Raw genomic sequence first — 18,691 nt, 5'->3', positions numbered from 1 at the left:
CAGCACTCTGCTAACTCACATACTGACATCTGAGTGCTGCCAAAGTTCACTTGGGGCCCAGAGGAACATCGCACTGGCCTTTGGAATTCAAAAGGGAAGGATTTTTTTTTTCACACAGAGGTGAATGCTGGATTTTAAAGTACAGTGCAGTCCAGTTATCGGGTACCTCTTGTGAACATCTACTGTATATTGATTTTATATCAGTAGTTACTTTTCCCAAGTAATGTGTGTTTTATTTAAAAAAAAAACAGAAAAAAACAATAAACGTGTTAATTGCTTTATGGCACTATATCCTGCACCGGAAAGGTAAAAAAAGCCTGTCCGTGTTTTGTATTATTGTTACTTTCTCTATGGACCATACAGACTAGACCACGTTTCTGTTCTGTAATTGTGTAATTGCAATCAAATGCACATTACTGCACACACTAATAGATTTTCTAATAGATTTTTATAGGAAAATAGTCAAATAGAGCATGAAAGGTCCTGGAGGAAATGTCCTCTAAAATGCTTTGTCCTAAAACAGCTAATTAATTTTAAAATGGGCTTAATTAATTGTTGTTTTTGGAGCCCTGCCCATTAATCAACTTGTAGTGGGGGCAATCTCTTAAAATAATTTCAAATTGCACCAGGTTTCATGCAACCAGAACAGATAATCCCCAGAAAAACATCAATATTTACATTACACAACATGGGAAGTAACCTGTAACTGTCACAGAGCGTTTGTGAATTTTCTAAGAGCTGAGCCGCGGTTCGTCTATTTCTTTTGCTTATTTGGACTTGCAGTTGTACACCTCAATTACACACAGTGTGGTTATTAACTCCTGAAGTGTTCCAGGGCTCAAATCAATAATCCTGTTAAGGGAACGCAGGGTCTGTATAGATATTTAGGAGAAAAGTTGACATTGTTTGCTTGCAAGAAACTCACTTGTTAAAGATGTGGTGCATTTCCAAAATAACATCAAATTATTACATCCCCCACTGCACCAAGAAAACGAGGGAGAGTGATTATTCTTGTTAATGACTACTGAATGTAAAGGTCTGTTCTGTGAGAAGTACTTCAGAAGGGAGGTTTTATTTTGCGCTAATGCAGCTGAATAATGTGTTAGTGAGTTCCGTCTGGCAGTTGTAAATGCGCCAAATGATTTCGATGCATGTTTTTGACTGGATAAAAAATCCAGTTTGCTGATTCTCCTGCTTGGTTATAATTTCTGAGCACTACAGTTGTATAATTGACTTTAAAACATTTAAAAGGTTACAAACAACAGAAGGTCATTCGGCACATCTGACCAATGTTGGTTAAGCTTAAAATGCATTTAGTCACATCTCATTTACAACCTCATATTCTTATAAAAATACTCTATTGGTGAATTACACCTATTTTCAGCATGCCACAGATTCTTCAGTAGAATGCACTTCTATTTCTAGTAATATCAAGAAATGTGTGTGCAGTAGAGAATATTTGTTTCAGATCATGCTCTTGTAGCATAGTTTCAATTTCTTAAAGATACCGAAAGGGCTAAATACTGGAGGTTTATTAATACTTTTTTTAAAGGGAAGTGTTTGTGCAGCAGCTAGGAGAGGGGTTAGAGGAATGTTTTATCAATTAACATGTCACCAGAGACACATTAATTGCCTAATCTAAACTTTGGAGCTGTCAAAATGTTTTACCATGTGCAATACAATTTCTTATGCCTCTAATCTGAACAAACCTATGCTGCAACAAATCAGAAATCTAGAGTAAAACATTTGATCCACTGAATCACAGCTGAGACAAAGATTCTGTAATACTTAGATGGAAAGACTGCATTCTCTGAAGGGTAAACATAAAAGCCTATCCATGACCAAAAGATGGATTTCTTCTACATAATGCTAAGCAATTTTATTATCGGTGTGCAAAACGTTTGAGCACACTCCTAGCTTTGCTCTTAAATAAGCAGAACAATTCACCTCTATGGATATGATGAAAGACTCAACAGAACATGTGATTTCTCACCCAAAACAAGTGAACGATACAGTACAGCAGTTAGTTCTACACATCAGAAGCAAAGCAGATTAAACCATTAAAGATAATATTTTTTAGCTCCTTAGAATTATTGCATTTATCCCCTGAACAGGCTAATGACTAGATGTACCTCTTACATTAGAGAAGCAGGTATAATTTCTGAAATCCTTGAAAGAAGAATGAACTTGAATGGATGCTTTGTCATCAGAATTTCTGATTGTAATATGGAGACAAATTTGACTCTTCCGATATAACAAAATAGACTGAATCATTTCATAGGGACCAGAACGTGGCATTGAAGTCTCTTCTTTTGAAAAAAGTTAAGGACCCTAAGGAGAGCTTCAGTTTTTGTCTATTCTCTCTTTTAAAATACGACACAAGGATCTGTGAGAAATGTTTGGCTCAGTGTCTTGATTCCTAATGCACCTTTTTTAGACAGGCTTCATAAAAGGAAGACTTGCATCTGACAATCAGTGTTATCTACTTCACATGACAAACTTAGCTGACCCTTTACTCTCTGGTACGGGTGTGCTCTCATTGGTGTTTTGGCTGTTGTGTTCAATTTCTGAAGATGATTCACATGTTATGCGAATCACCCACTGCTTGTGATTAGCAGGCATGATGATGTTTCTCTAATTTTCTTTCATGAGGGACAAAAGGAAATGAGTTCTCTCTCAACCTCTGCTTGTTGGCCTTTTCCTAGGTCTGCTGTGAGGAAGACTATTCTGAAGAGTTAGATACCGCCAAGTTTCTTTTTCTTGCTTTGTTATTTACATGGTTTATGATGGTTATTTACAGGGTATCTTACATCTCAAAAGGTCCACAGCTTGTCTGCTACACTCTATCAGAACTTCACAGTCTGGGACACATCTATCGATAAACTAACTCTGATGATCTCAGGTTTCATTTTCTTTGTCTAAGTATGTCTTCCCTCCCTTTTTTTCCTGTTGTCTTTTGTTTTCCTTCAGTCTAATGCTTTTTGGATGGTCTCTGGGAGAAGAGTAAGGGGGTCCGTTTCGTTCCGCAATTGCTGCTATTTATTTAATTAAAAAAACAATGGCTCAAAAAATATTTACGTCACAGGCACAAGCCACACTCTTTCATTGTTTTTTAATTAAACTTGAGTGGGAGATTTTCAAAAAACACTCAAGCATCACTAAACCAGAACAGTCAGTGGGACATCATCGGGTCCTTGATTTAATATCTCTGAATTTACCTTTTAAGTCTATGGGACACAAGCATAAATGCACCTCCGAAAATGTGTAGAAAGTTTAAAGTAAAAAAAAATAAATACTGAGGCTTCTCTCCACATCTGGGTCTGCTTGACCCATTTGAGACTTTAAGACCAGGCCCTTCCATTGTTCTGATTTCAATGGGCTCATAATAACCAACTCCCGCAGCTCCTGTGTTGTCATGGCAATGAAATAATGTTAAAAGAGCTTGTGTCCACACAGTTACCGATGCCACGTTCACACAGGCCTGTTCGGATTCTGACTACGCCACTCCCACAACCTGTTGCTAGGTTGGTTTGCAGGCCCAGTTTAACACTTCAAATTCCCACAGAGCCTAATTCAGTTATCATTCAACGTTAGATTAGAAAGTTCACCAAAATAAACATACACTATGAGTAGGTTAAATTAACAACTAATTGTTGTGCCTAAAACTGTAAACAAGGCTTGTAAATGGCAAGAGCACTCCCCTTTCTCAGGTTCAAATCCCCTATTCTCAAGGTTTACATGCATGTTGTCAGCTATGACGTGACTGAGATTTGCTCTTTAATTACCAACTTCAACAGCCATTTAAGGTTGGGTAAACATTTTTAAATTCTGACCAACGATTTATTATGAAAATTGCTGCAGGCAGTACAGCACTTCTTATGTGTGATACAAAAATATTCTTCCTAGGTCAGAAGAATTTAAATTCTGACAGATCACCATAGCTACCACAGAGAGTCCACAAAAACAACAGTGAAAGTTATTTGATTTAATTCTAGTGGTCTCTAGTGATTATACACTTGTCTGAACCAATGCTAAAGACTTGGTTGTCAAGAATAACAGAAAACAATTAGTTGTTTGCACTTGTGTGTGAACTATTACCCTTGGTGACAGAAGTCTGATTGCATTCTATTACAGTAAGCATAGCAATGGCATTAAAGTGTTCCTCTCGCTGGATGTAATTAATAATTACACTGCACGATTTAACAGCTTCAATCCTCAATACTTTGACTATGAATAGGTAACAATTCTTAAACTGTGATTTTCATCACCATTAGGTTAGGTAACAAAATAACGCTGCAATCAGCAATATCTGCAAAGATGTACAGAATTTTGTCCAACGGAAATTGTAAAAAGACATTAATATTGTCATGATTACCAACAAAATGTTTTGACGAAAGAAAAACAAACACAGCAAATTCCAACTGATACAAAAAAAAAACAACTAGTTTTTTGCATTTACTCTGACCTCTAACCCTACAGAAAATTACAAAGAAATTAAATGTATATAAAAATATTCCTGATTTAGTAAGCATAAGTTGCCTTACTTTGCCACAAAACTGCAAAGGAGTCGGTCATACTATACAGAAGAAAAAGCACAGAACCAAAAGTCAGTCTCTAACTCAATTTGCTAATTGCCGACTTGAGAGCATAAATGCCCAGTTTTCCGAATAGGTTCCAAGTCAAAGCTGTGAAGCACAGAGAGGAAGCCGAGGTGAATTCAAGAAAGAAAAAAAAATCATGTTACATAAATAAAAAAATGTGTAGGGCAAAGCGGCTGCACAGGTCAGCAGAAGGGAGTACTCACGCATAATCTACGGGCCAGAAGTTGATCAGTGTAACAGGACTGCAAGACAAAAAATGTGGAGATGAAGACAGAGGCAGCAGAGACCCAGCGGAAGAATACTTCAAGAAGGACCGAAATCAAAAGAGCAGAATGCAAATGGTCATGACCAGCAGCCAAAGGGAAGAGGGGAGGTAAAGATAGACAAGCTAAGGTTCAATTGCCTGCTTGGGAGGAAATTTCACCAATCTCATTCTCCTTCTAGGGCAGTTTGCCAATAGGATTTTTTCTTGATGCGTGAATGTTGTCCTCTGCCATAAGAGTACCCTACATAAGATCAGTCCTGCGGGACACGGGAGCTGCACCTGCAATGTGTTTTAATACCTCAGCCCAGCACAGATGGTATCACACTTCGACAGCCCACACACACTCACTCACGTCTTGCCAAATCAGAGATTTCAGAAAGAAATGGTGAGGTGGTTTGCTCTCTCGGGAGTCACTCTAAAGAGTAAACAGTAGAGGCCCATCCTGTTCTCCTACCAGGAAAGCACTATGTGGGAGCAGGGGTTTGAATTTGAGCAGGAGTTCATACCTTGATCAGACACCCAATTCAAAACAAACAGCAATTTAATTTCTAGAAAAATGCTCATAGTGACCACTTTTCAGACTGTTTTCACTAATAGAAAAACACCGCATGAACACTGATGAGACAATCCAATAGGAAGGTATTAGAGTTATAAACAGGGGAACAGGTTGCATACTGTATGCTACATGTTAGAAGAAATTCTCAATACTAACACCTTCAAAATAAGCTACAGAATCACGGGACATAATCTTATTTTAAAAAAAACTAAATATCGACACCATTCTAATATACTGTAAATCTTATAGCTATTTAATCACAAAACTACAACATGCACCCTTGATTGATGTATTCTATAGAAAATAACAACATTACAGTATTTCTGCAGCTCAATTGCAACCCATTTCTAGGGGGATGGAGCATGAAAACTGACCTTTTAAAGCTTTCTAAATTTTACAGGCCTTTGAAAATATACATTTAAAGACATACTATTCTTTGCATTCTTCCTAAATTAATAATTCAAATTATTTTTTGAATACAATTCCAAATACAATTTAACTTGTATTAGCCAATGTTTAGTCTATTGAAAAATGTACAGGAATGGCAAAACTCATTTCCTGCTTGGAACATGTAATCAGCACTGAAAATGTTTACTGGAATGTGAAACATGCAAACTGAAAAGAAATTGAAAAGATAATCATTACATTCAGTCACAATGACTCCGGTTTCATGGTTTGGGACAGTTTTGATAGAGGTCAGGCTTTCAAAATGTGTCTAGTGTAGCAATTAGTCATGTGCAATTTATGCCCTGTTTTCAAAAGATGTATTATAGTGTACTGGAGAAGTTGTAAGGGAATGTTTCCTATTAAATTCTATTTTTTTAATGTGCACAAGTTTTTCATTAAGCTTAGTGAGAAAGGTTATGTACAGTATGTCTTGGGATGGCAGTGAGAAACTGGGAGTCAACTGAATTACCCATTCCATGCTGATCAGGAAGCTTATGGGTTTTTTTTTCTGTAAAAGAAAAGCTAATCATCTTGTGAGCAACAATTGGTGATTTAATGAGTAAGTAGATGTATCTGCCAAAATACCCTGCTCTCCCATTTGCACGTCTTTCCCAGAAAAAGAACGAAGTGGTACTCCTCCGCTTGGGAGATGACTCTCATTAGAGTCTTCTGCTTAATCTCAAAGAGAGAACAGGGATCTGTTCAGGGATCTCAAGACACTCAGCAAAAAGTATCTGGATGATGAAAGAGAGCAATACAGATTTCACCCCCACCATTTTTACATGTGGGCTTTTGACTAAGCAAAGCTTAGAAACTGTACAAATGTTTCACCTTTTAAATAAGGCTTCGATATGCATCCATTTTAGAAGCATACAATGTGTATAATACATACAGATTTTGAGACTAATTTCAGATTTGTTTAATTTGGTAGATAAATATCATGTAAAAGAAGCACAGGTCAGAAGGTATAAGTCTGTTCAGGCTGGGGCAAAGATGGGACAATGTCTAGAGCCAGGAAAAATCATTAATTTCCCTCAATTAAAAAAAAAAGAATGGAATGACAGCAAACATAAAAAACAAGCAGTTAGTTTACTTTTTACGTCAGACAACTTCTTGTCAAATGGATGATATTTCAACATCCAGTACTCATTTCACCTGCATTTTCATGCTGTTTTAAAAGACTTCTTATTCTAAAAGAAGTCCGGTTATGTGCTTTTCTACATAACACTTTGGACATTATTAAGCTACAAATTTTAAAATACCTGGGCTGTATTAGAATTAAAGGCGGAGACTTTTGTGTTTCCTGTTGATACAGAAAATGTCAAGTAATAAACTTATACAGGCTCTTGTGCTCAAACAGAGTAACAATGTGAAAAAAAGTCTTTGTGCCTCAATTTCAGGCATGTGTGTGTTTTTGCTTGGTTTTCTGTTTCTAGCCATTGCTTTGACAAATATTCATAACGTTAAATTAAAACCTTTGCCGTAATTATGGTGACAATTGGATGTTAGCTTGCATCTTTTCTTGAGGGGAACCGAAACAGAAAAGACACATGAAAACTGAGCCCCTTTGGAAGTTCCAAAAAAACAAAGCCCACTAAGAATTTTATTTCGGTTGGAGGGACTGGAGAGGTCATTGTGTTGCGGTGTTAACTCACGTTTCCATGTTGTCTCCTTCCAAAACTGTCTGCACGGGCAGATATCCCATTCGGGGGTGCTTGGCAAAGTATCTCTTTGTTCTGAACTTGTTTTTCAACACCTTGGCAAAGTCGCGCACATCCTCCCCAGAAGTGGTCTGAAAAGCAAACTTAGAACAATCAGTCCCCTGTTTTATTAACAACTGCTAACACTGACTGGACAGGGTGGGCCTTAAGGTCAGCCTTCTAGACCCAAATCCCACGCTCTCTTCACTTTCTTTCTGGCAAAACAGAAGACTCAAGTCTCTTCAAACAGCTCTGCCTTCATCTGCGTTTGTCAGCAAGGTGGAAGAGCTGAGCAGGACTCAGAATCTGAAGCCATCTATTTTGTGCTGATGCTGCGACTCACGTCTTGGAGAATCCACAGAGTACAAAAGCAGGTGGGAAATGATGTCGTTTGGATTGATTAGCGCTTCAGTAGCTGGTAATATGGAATGGATCGGTGGAACAGAATCTTCTAAAAGTACGAGCCAGAAAATTATTGCAATTTGAGTGTGTATTTTATTTTCATTAAAGAACAAAACCAAAGTCCTGGGGCTTAACCCAAGACCTACAAGCCTTGAACACAAGGATCAAGAGTATTTGCAGCTGCTCTTTTTCAAGACATGCAGTTGAAACTCTGGAATTATCTATTCCAACACATCCCATCCTGCATGATCCAGAGTTAGCTATCACTGAAGACATGTTAAAATGAGCAAAAACATACAGACCCTTCTATTTCACATGCATAATAATGCAATGCTGGCATAAGGCATGGGCGTTTTAATTTCTCAGTGTTAAAACAATGAATATTGCTGATTTATGATGTTATTTGTGTCCAATATAGGAAACCAATGTTGCCTTCAAGCAAACCATGCCATTCTGAGCTGGAATTACATTTCTTATATGAATAGCAGGATAGATTTATTGGAAATGTTACAGTCCATTTTCAACGAATCTATCTTGCTATTCACATAAGAGACGTAATTCAGTTAAGGCAGAATTGCAGTTTGTTTTGTCTTTATAAAACATAGCCCTACAAATAATCAATTTTCCCTGCAAAGATCCTCAATGTATCTTCAAAATATTTCTGCAATATTCAAACAAATAGAATACATTAACATCGACACCTATTAATGCCTCATTCTGTTTTAATACGCGACAGCAGAACTCAATTGTACAGATCCTTAACGTGGAATACAGGAACAGTTCCACACAAGAGAAGGGCACTGGACCCTACATATAGTTGCATCTACAGATTAAAAGCTTATTGCAATTTTCTCTCTGGTATGAACCTGCTTTACAACTCTTAATGCTTCAGCACACTCTCCATAGTGGGCTCATAAAAACATGGTTATTCTACAGTAAATGCACTCATCAGTCTCCAAACCGCCTGTTCACCTGCTGTCAAATCATCTCTGAAACCTATAAACACTTGATTATTCCTGGGCACTGAGGCCTGCTTTATTGGACAGAACATTAATTTAGCACTTTTATTTACTAGAATCAGATTTACACTAGATTATGCCATTTACTCATGCTTACATGGCTCCAATTACTAAACTTTTGGGATTACTGCTCTGAGTGCCAATGACACGAAGTCTGCCAGAGACTAAAGCACATTTGTATACCTGCATAAACACCACCAATGAATTCCTGGGAATTTAAAGATTATCCCATTTGATATGGGTTAAAAGGCTACTAGGAAATTAAACCTCCTGTAGGACTGTAGCTCTGCAAATAAAATAAGCGAATCTGAATGTTACATCTTCAGACCACGCATGGGCATGAGAAATCTGTGAAGAGGAGTGAAGCATATTCACCTGGGAGGAGTTTATCGCAACACAAACAAGGCTGTTTATTCATTTTTTTAAAAATGACATCTGTTATTTTTTTCCTTCAGCGTGGCTGTTTTTTTGCTGTGTGAACGTGCATATTTAACATCTTCTCAAGCACTCATTGCACAAAGTTGACAGCATACTTTGCTGACACAATATATTCCACCACTACCTTTCTTGTTCTGTGCTTAAGACTTCCTATTTATGCTTTTTATAACAGTATCTGAGACAGACATTAGATGTAAAAATGTAATTTAATGAGAGCAGAGTTATACATGGTGAATGACGGTAAATTCATCAGCTTACCGGTGTGCAGTACTCAACCATTGGGTATTGCATTTTATGACCTTTTGCAATCCGTCCAGAGAAGAAACAGCTTTGGCAGATGTCATAGTTAAAGTGCTTTAAACTTCTGTACCTAAAGGAGAAGAAAGATCAATTTGAACTTTTTACATGAGTGAGCATGGGGAGGGAGTGTTTAATTTCCTCACATTCAGAATATTAATTTTCCTTTTTTGTTTTATTTTAGCAAACAGTGGCATTGAATTTTATGTGATTACATCATTTGACAACAATCTGATTTGTGAAACCCAGGTTAAAATGCGGATAGAAAAAATCCTACCCTTTTTGACTGCCAGAATATAATGCAGTCTCCCCTAATGCAGTTTCTTCATTCAACTCGAATCAGAATTTAACCTGTCAGTGGTTTGCCCACGTTCAGCGAAGTGCAGTGTACACCAAGGCACTCAAGGAGGTTAAGAAACTCTAAACTAAACTTCTGTAGTGCATATTTCTTTGGAAACGTTCCAGTCCTACACAAGAACTGAACAGGATCTTACCCTAGCTTAGGCAGTGTTACAGAGAAGGAAAGAGAAAGACTTAATTTTGATTTAAGATTTATACAGGTGCTCAAAGATAATGAGTGCTGCAGATTATCTGTGATTTACATCAGTCGCCCTTCAGAATCTGTGCTGGCAGCTTTTGGTCAATAAGCTCTGCACGGAATCTAGAGACACACTTACCAGCTCTATTAGGCTCCCAAAGAAACTATGGTGATTTGAAATTCATTTCTAAGCCAACATGATGAAGCCAAGAGCTTTCCTCCCTCACAAGTGAAGCCAAGGTTGTCTCTTTCACAAGCATACAAATATGCTATCCGGCAGAGATTTACCAGCCTTCAAGTCACTTCTGCAGCATAAGGGACTCAGCCCTGCCACTTTCAATTCCAGAAAATATTACAGCTCTTCAAAACAGATCTGATGACAGGGGTGGTAGATGCAATAAGATAATTTCCCCAGACACATTTACGGCATTGAAATTCAACATTTTTACAGGACATGGAAACACCTGAAACCATTCTTCACAGTTACGCTTTTGGTTTATATTCAGCACTGATTTTGTTGCAAAAAAAGTCATGATGTGCACTTGAGTTTTATATGCTGAATCAACTTTCAGTGGTGGTGCATTAAGCATCTGAATTATTGTAGAGGCTGCTGCTGGCAGGGTTTAGGAAAGGAGAGTCTAACGGTTGTGATCCTGGTCAGTCCTCAGTGCGGCGTCCTGGCATACCTGAACCCGATGATAGGACACTCCTTGCAGATGTTGCACTTGGCCTGGTGTTTGGCTGTCTCTGCCGCCGCGACCCTGTGCAGCACTGGCAGCCAGACCATGGACTGCGGCTCCAGACGCATCCAGTCCAGGAACACAGCTGCCTCCAGCTCAGGCTTGTTATTGGCCTGTTCGCACGATGAGAAGAAAGAAATAAACGCAGATGATATTGCGAAAAGAACTGTGATTTTATCAGGGGGCCAGGTAAGGGACTGCAATCAGCATACTGTAGGGTAAAAAAGAGGTGCCGCCTTTATAAGGGGGACACTGAAAAGCACAGAGTTGGTGTAGTAAGATAAGATCATTTACAGCAACATCAGGGATAGGTTATTATGTAAGGTGGGAGAGGGGAAAGACTAGAAACTGCTACCAATTGCCAGATGAATTATGCCACAATTATTAGAGAACATATGTGATTACTAAATTCATCAAACCAGACAGCAAAAAGTAAGTAAGACATGTATTGGAATTATTTCACTATGTTCTCTTGATGTTAAAGTTTCTGAATTTTACAATATATACAGTACACAGTGTATATATTACACTGGTGCTAAATCTTATATACAGAACCAGATCAAAACAACAGGACAGCCTCCTTGTCAACACAAGATACCCCTCATACGCTTGTGCAAGTGGCCAGGAGGAAGCTGAATAAAACCCAACTTTAAAAACCAGTATTAAGAAATTTGTAAAGACATTTTTACAGAAAAATAACAAAGGCTAGAAAGTCTAGAAAGACATCAGAGCAGCAGTTAAACTTCCATTCAAAAGGATGATTTACATTGCTCTCCAAAGTGTACTGGGACATGACAGTCATTTCTGCTACATTGCCAAGCAATCTGGGCAAACTTTAGAATGCACTCTGCTGCTGCCATCATCAGAAAAGAAGTGTGAACCAGTTCCGAAGGCAGCTTTAAAAAAGCAACAATCAAGGCCAGTACATCAAATGGAAAAACAATACCTCAAGTTCTTTGACCATATACAGAATGGCAGATTTGATCATCTTAAATGAGATCCCCTTCACTTCATCTTATAAAATTGTGTGCAGGTAGTCTACCGGTGTCACAGACTTGGCAATGACATGGAATTTGTGACACTATCCTGCAGAACAATGTGCACACAAACCCACAGCTCAGGCTGAAGAAGAAATGCAGTCCACACCACATGGGGCCGGTGCTGCTGTAGGAGGGGATCTTTCCCTCCACAGCTCGCAGTCCCTACCAGATGTTGTTACACTTTCTAACCACGCAGAAGGACCGGTGTTTTAAACTTGCAATCATGTACCGTAACAAACTCAGCCTCCACTTTACCAACGCAGCACTTGCTCGCTCGCCATCTGCATTTTAATTAGTGGATCTCCTTACAGTACAATGTATCAAAGCTGACCCTCCCCAACACATGCACACAGAAGGCAGTGTGCTGCAGCCTTTAAAATCTCCTCCATCAGGGAGTCCTGACACGCGCACTTGCTATTGATTCTGATTAGTAACTCACTCCCCAGCTGGCAGAAATTTAAAATTCTAATATGTAAAGTCATGACGGGAGGGAATACTGTTTGATTTCTGAACATACACCTTTACAAGTTTTAATAACCAAAAAACCAAGGCTGCTAGATAAGCAGGGCTAAATTCCCTGGAGCAACATTTTAATCCCTTTGAACAGAAATCTTGATGGAGCTTTGCCGAGGCAAAGCCATGTTGTCAGCCGCAAGCCAGATGGAACTGTCAATAACACATCAGGAGGGCTCAGCTCTGCTGTCTTCTTCTCTGCTCTCCTTCTCCACAAAGACACATTCACATAAGGTCCCTCACACTCTTCTTCACATTCTCCGCTGCTCCTCATATGAACACTTTTAATGAATGAAACCGATTCACAAAGCTGTCATGAGGGAAAACTACCATCTTTAATGGCAGCAGATGCACTGACATTTTATTGAAGGGAAATGACAGAGGTCAAGTCATTATTCTGATTATAATTTGTCATAACAGGAGGTCTGCTACTGTTAGGGTCACAGACTAGGAGTATCTACGGACACTGCCGTAGATAGGTGTACATTTGTGACAAGTGCTTTTGTGGCCAGTTGCTGGTCTTGATCTCCCAACTCTAGATGCCAAACTCCAGGGAACCTAGCTTATCCCGTACATATTGGATGGTACTCAAGTCTGTTGAGCCATGAAAGCTCAGCTGGCTCATCTTGTAAGAAAGCCATTGTTACATGAGCAGTATGAGGACATGTGTGGTTGTCTGGCCTGCAAACCAATGAGTACTTTGCCATCTTCTCACAGATGAACTGCTGGTGAAGTTGTGATCTGACAGATCAGCATGCAGGAACACAGCTGAACTGGCAATGACGAAACAAGAGCAAACAGAGACTTGTTGGAGACTCAAAGGACACAAATGGAAAGTTTAGTGTAATTTCCAACCACAACAGCCAACCCACTTTATATAAAATAATTGTCTATGCACCTTTGTATTAAAATGGTTAAAATGAAATGAAACCGGATTTTGTTGAATGTGGCCTGCCACATAGACAAACAGCTCTTTGGTTGGTTAATGAAGCCACAGTCACAGCCTTTGTCACACCAAGAAATAAACTGCTAGACAGTGAGGAAGAGGAGCGCATGTCAGAAAATGGAAGATTCAATAGTAAGATACAGCAGTGCCCCTTGGTGGTCTGACTACATTAGAAACGTTAGCAAGCATAAATCTAACATTTAATTCATATCTAGAATATAAAGTGTATGCCTACTTTAAGATCCAATGTTATATTAATCCTCTGCTTTTTAAAGTGAACAAAATGCTGTTTAGGGGACAGAAGGCTGATTCAGTTTTATAGCTTAAAGCGTAAAATGACATTCAAATGAAGCAGTTTTTTATGTGTCTTTACGTCACGCATCTCTGCACTTTCAGGAGCAAGTTGAGAGAGCCTCAGGGCTTTAGGTATTATTCAGGAAACCTTTAAGGGCAAAACTCTTAGGTAAGGTTATAAATCTGACTTACTTAAAATTTGCAATCCAAGACAGAAAACAGGCCCACACAATCAAGCAGACCACGCTTTTAAGAGCATTACACATGAGAGCAAACTAAAGGTCACAGTTTCCCGCACAAAGCTAATTATTATTTCAGCGCAGGAAAAAAAACTCAGTTCTACATTTCTTTTATTATAAAAAGGCCTATTTTCACAAACCTGTTCTTCTAAATTAACTTTCAACTGTACATCTTGGGTAAGAACAAACCAGTACTGCCATCTCCCTAAAAAGTGTTTGTAACACCCAAGCCTGAAGCTTGTCAGTCTGTCAGGTAAAACTGTGGGTACTGAAATGGTGAAGAACTGATTTCTCACTACTTAGATTCAGTGCTCCATTGAGTAATCAGTCCCAGAAATCTGTCAGCAGTAGTAATTTTAATATCTTCTTATATGGTTTTTGGAAATTTATATAGAAAGGGCAAGATGCCACATGATATTAGTTCAACTGAGAAGGAACCGGGGTATAGCAAAGTAAAAATCGTAAAGTAAGAGCTGTGCATTTTTACTTTTCCGTTACAGGTACAATACGCACCTAACACCTGGTCAAAGGGAAGCTCGTCACTACGCTGGCAAGCAGAGGGCACAAGGCAGAAGATACCCAGGACAGGGCGCCAGTCCATCATAGTGCAAACACACACAATTACACAGACACTCACACACCAGGGCTAGATTTCCCAGAAGGCACTTAGCCTAGCAGCATGGCTTTGCACTGTGGGAGGAAACCAGAGCACAGAGAGAACGGGAACACAGAAAGAACATACACACTCCACACAGACAGCACTGCAGCAATAAACCCAGCGAGTCAGACACGCCAACTGCTGCGCCACCATGCCGCCTGCTTTTCACATTCAAGATACAAACAATTACAATATCGGAACTATAGCTCTAGCAGATTATTTTTTCAATTTAATCCTTCCATTTCAACAGATCAGAATTGAAAACAAATTCAAGTCTACAATGACAATATGGAGAGCATCCATTCAAGAAGGCTCCACAGCTGAAACGTTGTGTTTCTTTTCTTCTCTTTTCAGCATGGAATGGACTTTCACTTGTTCCGCTGAATATCCATTTATACAGCCGGAAGTTACCTAGTACCTCCTACCTGGCATCCTCCTAGCTACTCCACAACCCTCCTGTCCAGTGTCCAGTCGTACAGTGGGTACAACTAGTTTTTGTTTAACCTGTAGCAATAATGTTTCCACCTCTGGGGAATAAAAAACTTGCAACATTTGTAAACACAATGCAAACAATACAAGATTTCTGGGTATGAAAGCTGACTGATGCCTAGGATCCAAATCTGGCTTCCTCCCCAGAGCCTCTGGCAACACAAATAAATTGCCAGTTATAGATAATCATGTGTTGCATACTATTAACATATGAACGTTTATTCTGTACTGAAATCTGTTGGCCTTAAATGCAAATGATTCTTTAACTAAAGCAACTCCTCAGGTTATACTGCTGAATTTCACTACTGCATTGCATCTAATTACAACAGAAAAGGCACCAGACACAGACAGCAGCAGGTGCCCCATCAACAGGCGAATGGACGTGACGCTTCGTAGACATACCTTTGATCCATCCCATCAACAAGCTGTGACATCACATAATTCCATCCAAGGTATGCACTATTGCATATTTTAGGAAATAAAAGTGATTTGTGTGATTTACTGTAGGTTTACAAGTGTTCTTTAAGAAGGTGCTATGTGTTTTTGAGGGTTATTAGCACAAACACAAAGAGCCCATTCTCTTGTACACAAGCAGGCTAAAACAAGGTATTATGATCACTAGAAAAACAGCTAAGTATCTGTAAATTACTCAGATTTTCTGGGAACCTTATTTATTTGTACTTTGAGATCACAACCAAATTTCATCTACACAAAAACAAAAGACAAAAAAAAAATATTTTCCACGTGGAGAAAAATTTCTTGAATAGACTGTAAACATCTTTTCCTCCCTTTCATTAAACCTCGTGCAATAACCATGTCTTAGATATTCCATTAGGTAACCAGAATTCCACGCGACGGTCCACAAAACATTACTGTGAAAGAAGAATATATTCATCTGAGATTTTGAAACTAGGCTCTCCCAGACAGTGCCTCACTGAAGATATTAATCATTTTGGGAGATTCTTTAAGGGAAAAGAAGTAAGTTGTGGCCTCATATTCAGGCTTCATAAACTTACTCTTGATGTAGCCTGGCAGTATCATGGCTACAACTCAAATGAAGACAGATTGTAGGGCTGCATCACAGCTACTGAATGCAGCAGGGCTCAGAAACATTGACTACACACCAAGAATGGAGAAGACAGAATTCTGTCTTTCTTTTCCATGATTACTTAATCATTATGGTGATAATTCAAAGTTGCTTTTCTAGCAATCCTCCAACAAAGGATTAAAAAACATTGATGAGATGGGGGTTCCCCCCCTTCTCTTCCACTTGAGTCTATCTTTCTCAAAACACCGTCCCCACCCACAGACACAAGACGCCCAGTGAAACACCACAAGACCCACAGTCCTTCCAGCAAAGCTTATAAGACTGTACTGCCTCATCTGAGTGGCTGAGAGGAAAGTGCTTACTGGGAACCTCGAGGCCACAGGAGAGTCCAACACACGCTGCAGCAGTCAGCAACTGCAGGGCCCTCAGTATGAAAGGAGAAAACACTGACTCTAAACTGCCCGTGCCTCATCTGACGCGTGTCAGTTTAACAAAAATCCGTGCACCATGAAGCTGATAGTTTGAGGCATTTTCCTCTAGGATTTACTCTTCCCCCTGCCGACTACTGCATGAAAACCCCCAGATTTGGGCGAGATCAAAGTGACAATCCAGCATCTGCTCACCCAGGAGATCCGTGAAAAATCCAACAGTGCCAGGCAAGGCGTGGCACTGTAAGGGTGTAATTCCATTCAACAATAAGTACCGACAGAAGCCTGATGTCATCTGCTGGAGTTCCCCAGTGCGGAAAAATGCTGCGACACAGACTGGCAGTGTCTTACCCCAGCAGGACACCAACTGATCGAATCAACCCCTCATTCACAGTGCATTGTGCAAGAGCTACATGGAGCTGGGCCCAGACTGATCTCACTGCTCCCGCAAACTTTTCAAGTGAAAATACACCTGAGACTACCCCCAGTAAGGTCGACCATTTCAATTTTCTGTGACAGAAAAAAAGATATCTATGATAGGCTTAAACATTTTTTAATGGTGTACTCTAAAAATGCAGTAAATGTAGAAGTCTACCAAAGACGAGAAGAGTATTGATATTTGACGAAGTAGAATACAATGCCCTACAGTATGTATCCAGCAAAAACACTGTTGCTTGCGATTCAACTTTACATTTTCACAGACAAGAGCACCAAAATTAATCGAAAGATTAACCGACACAGGGAGTAAACCAACATTTTACCAATTATTGTATAACCTCTTAATAAGTCATAAACCGAGATTATGTTGAACAAAAAGACAATTGGGAAGACAAAGCTCTGTCCCTCCTTGCAAAATTTCAAGACAGCAGTTCCTCTTATTACAGCACTGTAAAATGATATTACAGCTAGTGCTGACTCCAGTATAATCAATGGTGGTCCTGATTATACGAGAATAAATCACACACACCATGGAAGGCAGATGACTGTCATCCATCTAAATAACTCATTACAGAAAACAAATTATTTTCCATGCTGTTGGCATTTCAGGATATGTTTTGAGGGGACAAAAAACCATTACAGTTGAGTCTTATGTCTCCACTCAACATTATCTAGAGATCTAGAGACATCTAGCCCTGGCATTTTTGTTAAATTTAATGTATGGTCACATGATAGGCCTGCAGCTTTGATAATTAGAGCAGTCCGAGGGATTCAAGACTATGAAAAACAAGAATAATCAATAAAGAATTTGTACAGAAGCCTATTTGATTTTTTTAAAATTTGTTTACTGATTTTATATTTAATCATTCAGGGGTTTCAGACCCATTTTACTGTGACAGGCCAGATTTGATTTCAATGTGTTTCACTGTGCTGTACCCATCATGGAAATACCACAATCTGCATAAATAGCATTATTTAGATATATGGTGCATTTGTAGCATTTCATTTACAACGATATGACTGCTTTAGGAATGCAATTAGCAGTCTTTGCAGTTTACTAGATGCTAATATAGTAATTACTCCTCATTACTCTTTTTTAAATGAATAACCACATTTACTTAAGATTCTGTGTATTTTTGATTATAGTACATTATGTATATCTGATCTGTAAAAAAGAATATTGTTCAACAACTGCTAAAAATAAATGCGCAACTATATACTGTACCACCACTCTTCACTACATTAACTAGACTACAACAAAGAGTCAATGGGGTCTTCATTGTATGAAGACATGTTCTCTACAGCAAAGGTACTTTGCTTCATTGCCACTTCCCAGATCTCACTTACTGGGTTTTATCGTTTAACATCCTCTGTATTTTTAACACCACATCAGCAAAACATTTTGCAAGTGCTTCAGGTGTCACAAAAGCAAAGAAAATAAAGCGAAGATAAGGAAAGCATTTTCCCTGGCTGTAAAACGTGAAAAAGTTCAGCAGTTGGGAGATATTTGCATGGCCATGAAATGTACTTGAACATCAGTACAGTACATTACTGAGCAAGGTCTGGTGATTTTATAGACCCCAGCAGTGAGTCAA

At 38.9% G+C, this 18,691-nt stretch overlaps 1 protein-coding gene across 14 annotated transcripts in view; it reads right to left on the bottom strand.

Annotated features, from left to right (window-relative positions):
* The window catches only part of dmd (dystrophin), a 726,399-nt gene that overhangs the window by 24,043 nt on the left and 683,665 nt on the right, over window positions 1-18,691 (bottom strand). For 11 of the 14 annotated variants that reach the window (XM_015364174.2, XM_015364177.2, XM_015364181.2 and 8 more), the window contains 4 exons: window positions 10,950-11,116; window positions 9,687-9,798; window positions 7,525-7,661; window positions 4,805-4,843 (listed from right to left, as the gene is read on the bottom strand). In XM_015364174.2, the coding sequence (XP_015219660.1) occupies window positions 4,805-4,843; window positions 7,525-7,661; window positions 9,687-9,798; window positions 10,950-11,116 (455 nt within the window). The remainder of the gene's footprint in view (window positions 1-4,804; window positions 4,844-7,524; window positions 7,662-9,686; window positions 9,799-10,949; window positions 11,117-18,691) is intronic. The other 3 variants (XM_015364182.2, XM_015364176.2, XM_015364185.2) reach the window with 1 other exon arrangement.

The sequence above is a fragment of the Lepisosteus oculatus genome, chromosome 15, assembly GCF_040954835.1.
Source record: "Lepisosteus oculatus isolate fLepOcu1 chromosome 15, fLepOcu1.hap2, whole genome shotgun sequence".
Lineage (NCBI taxonomy): Eukaryota > Metazoa > Chordata > Actinopteri > Semionotiformes > Lepisosteidae > Lepisosteus > Lepisosteus oculatus.
This window is presented reverse-complemented; position numbering and strand designations above follow the sequence as displayed.